This window comes from Mandrillus leucophaeus, unplaced genomic scaffold (assembly GCF_000951045.1).
Source record: "Mandrillus leucophaeus isolate KB7577 unplaced genomic scaffold, Mleu.le_1.0 Scaffold309, whole genome shotgun sequence".
Classification (NCBI taxonomy): Eukaryota; Metazoa; Chordata; class Mammalia; order Primates; family Cercopithecidae; genus Mandrillus; species Mandrillus leucophaeus.
Window position 1 is genome coordinate 3859127 of NW_012103243.1, and position 12727 is coordinate 3871853.

The following is a 12727-nucleotide window of genomic DNA, read 5'->3' on the forward strand; positions in this document are numbered from 1 at the left end:
GTTAGACCTAAAACCATAAAAACCCTAGAAGAAAACCTAGGCAATACCATTCAGTACATAGGCATGGGCAGAGACTAAGTATTAATTCTTTAAAGTGTTGTCAAGCTCTGACCTGAACTCTCAAAGTATTCTGGTCTAAGAGGCAAGAAAAGCCATGTTCTTCAGATTAATCAGGTTGAATTTAGCTCTGATAGCTCTTATTTTTTCATTTATGTTACAAATACCAGGAAGCCCTCTGAGTTTGAGTTTGACCTTGACTCATTTTTCAGGTCCACAGACAGCATTGCACCTCCAAAACAACTAAAGTCCTATGTCTCTTCTACAACCTTTGCTTGTTTTAGGGTGTTTTAAAAAATACTCCCCACATCCAGGCAAATCCTCTATGTTTACAAGGACCACATCTGAATCTTCTCTTCATCCCAGCCTCTCTTCTTAGAACTCTCCAAAAAGTTTTTTGTGGCACAAGTATACATATGTAACAAACCTGCACGTTATGCATATGTACCCTAGAACTTAAAGTATAATAATAATAAAAAATAAAAAAAAGACTAACAATGATTTCATGCCCTGCAGTATAATTTGGTAGATATTGGCCCATTGTTAATTATAAATTACCAAATTAATCATCAATCAATTGCCCAGCTAACATGCGGTGAGAGCCCTTTTTGTCACCGATTATTAGTAAGAACACTCTAAAAATCTCAGGTCATAGTCCTCCTGGATGAAACCTTTTCCCCTTGATTTAAGATAGAAAATTATGGTCAGTCCTTCTCCATTTTAATTTTTATATTGCTCCTCTTTGATTTTTTTTTAGAGTTATGAATGTACATATAAATATGTCACCTTGTAGAAATCTGTCTCTTAAGGTTTCAAAATAACTGTATTTAGGGAAAAAAATATAATCTAACAAACTATGACTACAATTACTAACTGAACTCCACCTCTTTGCACATGGTACTAAGTGGATGTACAATTTATCCCTGCTATGAAGACGCTTACGGACTGGGACATGAGATATATATCCTGGCATTTATATAAGGTGCACTAGAAGGTACCAATAAAAGAGATGAAACAGGATAACATGTAAATAAATGATTTTTGTCATGGCCTGTGCACATTTTTTAGGATCTCTTTCCCCATAAGAACATGACTGTGTTACCACTATGCTCCTGTACAGTTTAGCGAGAAAAGAAAATAAACTTCAGACATTCTAGAATTCTATTACAAAATGCTGTTCTTTCTTCTGTTGCTCAAGTCCACGTTTTAGCTAAGCACAAACATCTTTGGGTTCCCTTTTTTAAAAGCTTTCTGTACATTTTCTTATCCCTGAGAAGAAGATGTGCTGTTAATGCTTTAATTGCTTAGTTATATATTAGTAAGATTCAGGGACTTAATTTCACATCTTCAGAAAATATGAATAATGATTTCTCTTTCCCTTCCTCCACGAAAAAGTGACTTATTTAGCAGGCACACTAACAGTGCAAAGAAATGAGTTCCGATGTTTCATTTAATTGAGTTATAAACATGAAAACTATCAAATCCTATGCAACCCTATTGAAGCATGTGGATGTGTGAATTTTCTCCATGTGTTTGCTCTGTGTCCTTCAGAACACCCACGGTGGCGGTGAATCACTGAGGTGTGTATCAGTCTGACAGTCGTAGAAAGTGGCAAGACTGAAAGCCAAACCCAGGAAACAGCATTTCATTTAGCTCCTGGAGTACTGCTAATTGATCTCAAACCCTTCATTACTGTCTAGTCCTAAGGACTCAGGAGAACGCAGGCATTTAGAAAATGACTTAACTGAAAACAAAATTCTAGGCCTTGTGAACTTCAATTGCTCTATTCCTGTATTATTACACTGATTCTAAGTTTATCTTTCATTTCAGGTCACTTGGAAACCCCCACTCATCCAGAACGGAGACCTACTTAGCTATGAGATTCGCATGCCTGACCCTCACATCACTATAACCAATGTCACTTCTGCAGTGTTAAGTCAGAAAGTTACTCATCTGATTCCTTTCACTAATTATTCTGTCACCATTGTTGCTTGCTCAGGGGGTAATGGGTACCTTGGAGGGTGCACAGAGAGTTTACCTACCTATGTTACCACTCACCCCACCGTACCTCAGAATGTTGGCCCATTGTCTGTGATTCCACTAAGTGAATCATATGTTGTGATTTCTTGGCAACCACCATCCAAGCCAAATGGACCTAATTTGAGGTAAGAGAAGGTGACTATGATTTTTATTTTGCTATGGTCCTTATCTCTCCAAGAAGTGGGGAAGTGAAGGAGACTTTTATTTCTGTATGAACACAGAACTAATTTGGCATTGAATATCCACTGACTCATAACTTTCACACACTATCATACTGTACACTTCAACTTACTATGGAAACATCAAAGTCTATCAAAGTAGAAATATAATCATCATATTTGAAGAACTAAAGACCCTTGAAACCACAATCACCATTCTCTAAGGATTCGCTACATAATCTGTCACTTCATTTTCAACATATACTTTTATTATATGTTACGCAAACCTGACGTATGTTCTATATGATACATTTGCACAAATGTACCTCAAAATTCTAAGGTGAACACAGTAATTCTTTGGCACATTATTAGCATATAGAAACTTGTGAGGAGTGTGGTCAGTGATCCAGATAAGATAAAAGAAAAGAGCTGTGAGTCAGAAATTGTTTCGCAACAACCCAAACTTCATACTTGGCCGAGAATACAAAGTTGATAATATTATCATTGTTTATAAAGTATTGATAGTCGTAGGAAACCATTAACTTGATAAGCTTTGTGTATTTCTACTTTGTGTAAAACTGGCAATAAAGATTTGGCAAATCTAACATAGAATAAATCTAAAATGCTATCATTCTGGCAGATAATAGTAAAATGTGAATGCAACTGATTGTTCAAAATATTAAATATATGGGATTTTGTCCAGAAAAAAAATTTATCTGAAACAAAACCACATAACTATAAACTTAAGATGTTGTTCTTTATGCTTGCACACATATATCACAAGCACATGCCACAAAACAGCCTGAGTTTTGGTAATCTCAATATTAGTTGAGATAATCCTGATGTTCCTGCTTGTCTTTTGCTTTAGATATGAGCTTCTGAGACGTAAAATCCAGCAACCACTTGCATCAAATCCCCCAGAAGATTTAAATCGGTGGCACAATATTTATTCAGGAACTCAGTGGTTTTATGAAGATAAGGGTCTTAGCAGGTGAGATTACAAAAACTATAAAAACAAATGCTGGCATTTAGTTCTGGGCATGTTGAATAGTTCAAAGTATCTTAGTGTCTTCATTGTGTGAGCGTGTTATCAGTTATGCAATAAAACATGTTTGGTTATTATCTGTGGCATTAATCATCCAACTGTAACAGTCAGCATGTTTAATGTTTTCCATCTTAACTGCATGCTTAAAATAAGCCTTTTGAAGTTGAACTTGTAGATGTTCACGCCTTAACCTATTGCCTTTGTCACAGCTCTATCTAGACATAAAACGTAATGGAAAAATTTGGAAATATTGAACACATACACAATGGGGAAAATTCCTGGCCATTTGTAGAATGCTTGCTATTTCTAGAAATGACTTATAAATGAATTATAATGACTTATAATTGATTATATGTTATTGATCCAGTCTGCAAGAAATATTTAGTGAGCAGGATTGGGACTTGAAAGAATTCAATCTAGAGTTCAAAGACATTAAGTTAGGGCTAGTAGGTGATGTTAGAAAAGGGTGCTACATGGGAGGGTTAGGAGATCTGGGCTCTGCTTTATCCTGTGCTAGAGAACTAGCTTTGTGATGTTAGGCCACAAAGCTTCACTTCTTAAAAATCGCTTAACTTCTCTGGGCTTCATTTTTGTTGTCCATAAAATGAGGTGATTTTATAAAATTAAATGACTTCTAAATCAGAGAAGCAATGTGATTAAATTTCCAAAAACATGAATGTTATTTTATGAAAACTCCTCGATCATATGTTTCAGTAACTTTTCTATCTGCGTCATTATTTTTCTAGACCCACCACTGGGTAGCTGTAGTCTGAAGCCTGTTTACCACTCTAGCCTTGTCTCCCATCCCTTCCTTACCAAGGCCTCTACATTCCAGCCACATTTGCATTGCATTCAGTACCTCCAACATACAACACTTGCTCCTTCAGCTTTTCCCCATAGTTGGCTTTTCCTGTTGCCTGACTAGATCATTTGCCATGTCTTTGCCTAGAGGTTTCTTCCTCTAGGAGGCCTTTCCTGCCAACCCTCTTGCTAGTCTGATTCAGCTCCTCTGTAATATTTCCACAGGACATCCCCTAACATATCACTATTGCCATTGTAGTGTACTGGCCTGACTGCTTGTCTGAACACCACGTTATATTATCAGATCTACCATAAGGCAGGGGTGCAGTCCTCGTGACTCTGTCTTCAGTTCCTAGCATGGTGTCTGGCACATAGCAGCACATAGTGCCCTACACCTGAATGCTTCAAGGCAAAACAGTTTAGCTCAATCAAGAATTACTTTACTTCTCTGCACCTTAGGAATGTTAGCTGTAGTGTTGTGTCTCTGGGGAATGGCAAAACTAAGGAAAAGTCTCCTGTCCTCTTAAAAAGTTGTCATGGGAAAACATCCTAGTTCTTTTAAGATTCTCAGAGAGAGGCATAGCATAAATCTGATCAAGCCACAGAATGAACTATATGAAACTGTCACTTTTATAGGCGAAGATTGGTCAATTACTAGCAGATCCATGTTGCTCATCCTAAATTACCATGGTCAGTATACTATTCTCAACTACTTTTGATTCATTATTTACTTGATTTGGCATCCCTATATGATTTTCACTTCAGTAGAAGAAATTCATTTATTTTGCCTATTTGTGCTTACTATGTGCTGAGGCACTGTGATAAGGAACGAAAGATAAATACATTTTAGCCCTTGCCCTCAAACAACTGACAATCTAGTGGAGGCACCCTTTCCGCTGCCCTCCATAGAGAGCGTGATGTATGTTAATTGCTGTCAGAGTTATCTACAGAGTCACCAATTCTACCTAAAGAAGTCATTTCAAATAGTAGCTTCCTGTGATCTGTGAACTCTAAGTGCTTAAATGTAACTATTTCCAAAAATAAATAGAACCTGACTATTTAACATTACTGAATCTGAGTTTTAGCAATGAGATACTCAGCCAAAATGAAGAGAAAGTCTCCAAAAGTTAATTTTGTTTCTTTACGCAAGAAATGAAAACTTATTAAATAATTAGGACCAAGGCCATGAAGTGAGTTATGAATTTGTAGTGATTCCTCTAAGGATTCTTAATGCGAGGTTAAAATCTAAGATTTCAGGAAAAAATAAGGTGAATTTCCACAACTTAAATTGAAACATGAATGGACATAAACACACCCATGACAGCTGCTTCTGGAAGGGAAGTGTGCTGATAAAAAAATTGTGTTGAAGAGATATTTTGACTAGATTCATAATGCCAAATGTCATTTTTTTTCTGGTAGTACTTGCAAAGATTGTTTTTATTTATTCGAATAACAGCTACAACTTACATACAGCTTGTAGAAAAAAGAAAAGCATTTCTTCTTAACATTCAGAGTAAGTGGTGTGAGTCTTTATGAGAATCTCTTTTTCTAGCCCTCTACCCTTTATAAGTCCATGAAAAGTTAGGAGTGCCTTTAGCCCAAGGGGGAGTGTCTTGCAAATATGAGAGAAAACCAAAACTTGGTCCCCTGGTGGGGGTGATATTTTTCTGTTTAAAGGAAGTGATCTTGTTTGATCAGATGGTGCCACTGGCCACCTTGGCAACATCTGGGGCTCCTTGTTCCTGCTGGTCTGCTAGTGGTCGCTCAAATTGCAGACGGGGACGAAGCTGAGTATTCGTCACGTGTTGGTTCACATCTGTGTCACAGTTTCTTCATGGCCCTTCCTTTGCCTACATTTGTTTTGCTGATTTATTTGTTTGGGCAGGTATGTTTTCTTGGGTTTTTCATTGAATTCTAATATCTCTGGGAGGATTATGTAATTTCCTGTTCTCCCCAGATTCCACCATCCCGATTTCCTTCTTAACATCTGCATAAATAAAAGGAGCACTGAAGTGTTTCTTACCATCTTGACTTGAATATCACCATAGTTACATTTGGAATCAGCTTTTAAATGGCACTTCTCCTGATATAAAAAGTAGAATTAAGATTCACTAGACATCTTTTTATGAATATATTTGTGACAGTAAATATAAGTTGAAGCCAATTTCCTAGTTCAAGTGGTCTATTTTGGCTAAGTATGTGTTTATAATGTACAGAAAAGCACCAATTTAATTTAAAGCATCATATTTGGAAATTCAGATCATTCTAGTAGTTATTTTTTCTTTTATATCTACATGTACAAAACAGTCTCAAGCCAATTATCCAGATAATTTAATTCTAACAAAAATACTTTTTGCTCTTATGGTTATCTTACATAAGGAGTAAATTTGTCTAAATTGCACAGCTAGTCGCCTCATTATTGAATTTTGCTCTGCCTGTGTAGACACGAACTCCGTATAACTACAGGTTTATACTGCTTGTCAGTTTTTAACTTTTCTTCCTTAATAATTCCTTGCAAAGTGACCAAGTTATGGTTGTTGGGGGAACTATAACTTTGGGTTTCCTGACATTTTCATCACTTGGAAAATCTGGTGAACGTGCTGTTATCACCTGGAGCTGCTGATGTGAGTCAGGCAGAGTTTAACAAGAGGGCGGCGACCTCCTTCATTTTAAGCATCAATCTACCCTTACAATTTTCAGCACCTAACAACACTGCCTTCTCCTGAGTGATCAGATAAAGCTGCTAAGAATACAATGAGCATACTCTCCTTTTCGTTGTGGATTTAAAGAAGAACAAGTTATAAGAAAGAATAGGGTTATTTCACTATTATAGAGAAAATATTGACTTGCAGGTTGTAATTTAGATTTATAAACTAGTTTTCATTAAGTTTATGAAGGAAGGCATGTTCTAATTGCTATTCCTTTCAATTATTTATAAATTTCTCAGAGTATTTTTTTTTTACAATGACTATTTGGATGGAGACCTCTATGTGATTCCTCAAGAATCCACTAATTGTATTACATTTAAATTAAAACATTAAAAATTAACACATTTTCGTTTTATTTTTCAAAGAAGGGTAAGACTTGTTTAAGATGTAAATGCTTAAGCTAAACATATCATAAATTCTAAGTTTAAATCTTATCGACATATATTTTCATATATATTTTTAAACCTACTAAAATAAAGATATTTCGAGTCCTAAAAGAGGATGCCATTTCTGTGGGGATAATTTTCAAAAGAATATAACTTTTGTTTCTCTCCTTTGTAATAAGATTAAATGTGTATAGATGGCATCTTTATCTTTGCTAGTATGAAAGACTGGATCAGTTCCATAACACGTGTTTCTATAATATAAATAATTTCGGGTTGCAGCTATTAAATAAAGAAGTTAACTTTGTACATAGAAAGGGCAAGTGAAAGGAAGGCTTCTCCTATGACTACCAAGATGAGGTAGATGCTATTAGTTTCTTCCTTAATAGGTAAATGTGAATAAAAATTGGGTCTAGGAATGAAAGCCAACTTCTGTCAATGCTGATATGCCATCTCATAGCCATGTACTCAATTCAAAATGAGTAAATATGTATTTCACATTCAAATTAAATTGGTCACAGTGTTTTTTCCCGTTGGATTTTTTTCAATGCTTTACATTCTCCTCACGATGTCCTTTTCTGTGTTATCACATTAAGTGTTACCTCATTGTATTAGCCCATTTTGCATTGCTATAAAAGAATACCTGAGACTGGATAATTTATAAAGAAAAATTTACTTGGCTCACGGTTCTGCAGGCTGTACAAGAAGCCTGGTGCCAGTGTCTTCCTCCGGTGAAGGCTTCAGGGAGCTTTTACCCATGGTGGAAGGTGAAGAGGGAGCAGGTATGTCACATGGCAAGAGAGGGAGCAAGAGGGCGATGAGAGGAGTGCCATGCTCTTAAACAACCAGCTCTCCCCTGAGCTAATAGTGTGAGCGCTCACTCATTACCGCAGCGATGGCAGCAAGCCATTCATAAGTGATTCACTCCCATGACCCAAACACATCTCACTAGGGCGCACATCCAACATTGGTGATCACATTTCAACATAAGATTTGGAGGGGACAAATATCCAAACTATATCACTCATGAAAACTGAGCTGCTAAATACAGAAGGATGTGTTTTGTCATAGGAGGTTTTTTCCCCTAGTGTTTTCTTAGAATTAAAAAGAAAAACTACTTTCATTGTCTGTGTTTCTTTCTCATGTTGATGACAAAGTAGAACAAAGATGGAAATGATTGCAAAATTGTCTGAGGTCTGATAATTCTGGTAGTGTAGGTATCGATAGCTACAGAAACATAACAGCTTCAACTTTCACTCACAATCTAAAATGTCTCACTTTATAGAAATATTCAAGCATGATAAACATTACTCTTCAATTTTTGAAGCAAAGATCTTCAATACTATTTTTAGAATCAACAAAAAGATGTTTTAAAGTGTCTACCATCAACTGAAAATTTTAATAGCTATAGACTTAAGCAATGGAAACAGTATTGCGTTTTTCTTTGTTTGCTATTCCCACAACAGATTTGAAGATGTAAGGAACAGTACGCTTTATGAGGTTTCTCAAATCCACACTTGTGTGATGGTGTACTCAAGCATACTTTGGGTTGTGGCAGAGATAAGGAAGAGTTAGTGGAAGAAGGAACTAAATAGCCTGCATTTTCAGAAGCATGATTTGTTTTGGTGACAATATTGACACATGAATTCTGTTAGGACATCAATAAAGCTGACACATTTTTAATTCTGATGAAAATAACCCCAGGCATTCTGCAGCTGCCCTGATAATTTTATTGGTTTCCCCAAACATATCAGACCCTTCCAAGGTACAAGTCTTCACATATTTTGCCCTGGACAGATGTCTTCAGTGGACAAAATACCACTTCTTATCAAAACCTGCCCCAAATGTTACCTCCTCCGTGAAGACTTCCCAGATGGATATGGTTAAATTAGATGCTTCATCTGATGCGTGTTCAAAGAAAAAGTGAATAAATACTTTAGATGTTCTCATTTGAAAACATATTTCTGTAAAATTTTGTATATACTATGGCTCTAGGTGGACAGATAACAATTTTATTATTTTTAACATCTGGCATATTGGTAATATCCAATAAATATTAAATGAATGAGCAAAAGAATGAACGAAGTGATGTATTAAATATGAAAAAGCAATATAATTTGTTTTCAAAATATTTTTAAAAGGAGCACTTTGCTAAATTTCAGCAGAGATATTTTTCTATTGGACAGGTAGATTTTTATCTCACTAACCTAACAAATTATATAAGTGACTTGAAATCTTTGAGACTGAGTGCTTAAATAACTATGAAACATCTATTCATTCATTTATAAAATTACCTATTCAGTAAATAAACAAATTAAAACTGCATCATTTAAACATAATCTGGTTTTCTAATTCATTGGAGTAATGACACCTGAACCTTAAAATGAATATTGTTCCACAAGTAAGATTTTAACACATATTACTTTTTATGAGGAAAAATACCATAGTCATGTCTATACCATAATAAAGTTTATAATTTGCTGTCTGGGGAGTGGTAGAGGGAGAAACCGGAGCATGGTCTCAAGCAAATGAGGGAAAAACTATTGTGATAGTCCAAGTATTCCTAAATGGACCCACAAACAGTTGATTTTACTAGCTACATCATAGACTCAGTATAAGTATTCACTTACTTTGTATACTTACATTGCAAAAACTTTTTCCTACAGAGTTTGAAATGGACATTTTTCAAGACACGCCTAGAGAACACAGTTTGTATTTAGAGAAGAAATCGGTTGATACACATAAGTTTTGTCATGAGTATATGATGTTAACTCATCTAGCATTTTTGTTTTAAAATGTATTATTTTATCATTTGTTAAATGGAATGTCTCATTTAATATCAACAATCAACACATAAGTCCATTTGAAAAATGATATACATAGAGTGAATGGAAAACCACTTCAAGCTAACTAATACATTCTTTCTTGATATGAAGTGGTGAAATGTGAATCAATATATATATATGTAGACAAGTCATAGGTATATATTCTTAATAAATACAGACTGAAATTCAGACGAAATGAAAACAGTATATTTCAGCGTTTAAGAGAATTCAAGATCTTGTTTCCTCGGCCGGGCGCGGTGGCTCACGCCTGTAATCCCAGCAGTTTGGGAGGCCAAGGCGGGCAGATCACAAGGTCAGGAGATGGAGACCATCCTGGCTAACACGATGAAACCCCGTCTCTACCCAAAAAAATACAAAAAAAAAAAAAAAAAGAAAAAAAAGCTGGGGGTGATGGCGGGCGCCTGTAGCCCCAGCTACTCGGGAGGCTGAGGCAGGAGAATGGTGTGAACCCGGGAGGCGGAGCTTGCAGTGAGCTGAGATCCGGCCACTGCACTCCAGCCTGGGGGACAGAGCGAGACTCTGCCTCAAAAAAAAAAAAAACTTGTTTCCTTAAAATTTAACTTAACAATGGAAGTTAAAGAAAGTACAAAAGACCAATTTTTGTATGGCATCAAGTGAAATATCTATTCATTTCCCAATTAATTTTTTTTTAAATGTGGAAATAGTGGAATATTGGAAATGAAGAAACCCTATGTCCCGCTAGCCCTGTTAACTAGTTGTGAAAACGTGTGCAAATCCACTTGCTTTCTCAGAGTCTCAGGTTTTTTTGTTTAATCTGTAAGATGTAGCAGACACTTTGTTATTTGAAGCAGATAAACTCTAAAGCCATCTCTTACTGTAAAATTATAGAACCTCCTTCAAAACAGGCATCGCAATTTTATGTATCTATGTGACCTGAGTTTTGTAGATGTAAATTGTATATTTTGCCATACCTAAATTATGGTGAAATCTCTTAAAGTATTGTAAGAACTAAAGCCCTATAGAATTTATTTACAATCAACCCTTTTAGTGCCACTTGATATTGTTAATTCCACATGTAGAAAAGAACCAGAGACATGGTGTCACTTTAAATCCATAAAGATTATTAATTGTATAATAACATAGACATGTGGAAGAAAAATTTACATATTATAGGAGAGGAGACTAGGTATCCAGACTCTAGCTACGTTTCTTTTAAGTCATTTTATGAAGTAAAATATAATTATAAGTATTTTACACAGGGAGAGAGCTAATGAAGCCAAGGTCGCTGGTTCAATTCCCTTGTGAGCCATTAGCTTCATTTCATTCCATTGTCATAGGCTTGCTACCCTCTTAACCCCAACTCACCATCCTTCATATTCATACTATTGGTTGCGAAGGAAATTTGGCCAGACTGTTTGAATGTGCAAGAAAAAATCTATTCCCTCTGCTAGAAAAATAATACAAAGGTCAAGCCCTAGTGATATGACATCATCCAAGTATGGACAGAACAGATTATCATTATAATTGTTATTATTACTATTATTATTATCATCACTATTATGTTGGCAGTTTAGCATCATGGTTAAAAGAGCAAGCTCTGAAATCAGACTGCCTATATTTGAATCTTAGTCCTCTTACTTATTATCTCAATGACTGGGATGAGTTATTTATCTCTTCGAGCCTTGTTTTTCTTATTTTCAGAATAGGTATTATAAATGGCACCTTACAGAGTTTTGTGAGGAATGAATGGGTTAATATCTATAGAAAATGCCTGGCAGCTATTAAGTAATTATTATTATTTTTTAGTTGTCTGGATTATGTGGACTATTTAGCACTTGCTGAAAAGCATATGTATTCATTTTCCAGGGCTGCAGTAACAAAATACCACATCCTGGGTGACTTTAAACAACAGAAATGTATTCTCTCTCAGGTCTGGATATAAGAAGTTGCAAACCAGTTTGTCCTCTGGGCCAGACTCCCTTCCAGAACTCTGTAGAAGAACCTTTTCTTGCCTCTTCTAACTTCTGGTAGCCCTAGGAAATCCTTGACTTGTGACAGCATAACTCCAATTTCTGTTTCTGTTTTTACATGGCCGTGACCTCCCTGTGTGTATCCATGTGTCTATACAATTTCCCTCTCTTTTTTCTTCCAAAGACATCATCTTTGAATTTATGGTCCTCCCTAATCCAGTGTGACCTCATCTTAACTTGATTACATCTGCAAAAACCCTAGCTCCTGATAAGGTCACGTTCACAGGGACCAGGGGTTTGGACTTGAAAATATCTTTTTGTAGTATACAGTTCAACCCACTGCAGCAGACAAAGCAGAAATAAAAGAGGTAATAAACACCTGAGAGGAGATGGTAAAGCATCAGGTGTAGAAAATCTGATGCAAGCACTTACTTGGGAGAAATAGATAAATAGCCTCAAAAAGTCACTAAGTTTTACCCGTAATTACAATAAAGCAACACCCTTCAATGTGGCTCAGGCAGAAACCTGCAAACATATCTTTGGGCTATGAGTAAGAAACAGGATGAGTCAAGCAGATTTCTTTTACCTAGGTGGGAGCGAAATGCTCTGAGGATCCTGATACAATTTTGGTCAAACCATTTAGCACAATCCTGCAAATGGCACCTACCCACCCACACCCCAACACCTTTGCATCGTCACAGCAAAGATTGTGACATACTGAGACAAATACTATGGGCCTTGCATTAGAGATGAGGTAT

At 36.0% G+C, this 12727-nt stretch overlaps 1 protein-coding gene across 1 annotated transcript in view; it reads left to right on the plus strand.

Annotated features, from left to right (window-relative positions):
- USH2A (Usher syndrome 2A (autosomal recessive, mild)) overlaps positions 1 to 12727 on the plus strand; it is an 813932-nt gene that overhangs the window by 552617 nt on the left and 248588 nt on the right. The window contains exons 41-42 of the mRNA XM_011987398.1: positions 1888 to 2222; positions 3124 to 3246. Coding sequence (XP_011842788.1) covers positions 1888 to 2222; positions 3124 to 3246 — 458 coding nt within the window. The remainder of the gene's footprint in view (positions 1 to 1887; positions 2223 to 3123; positions 3247 to 12727) is intronic.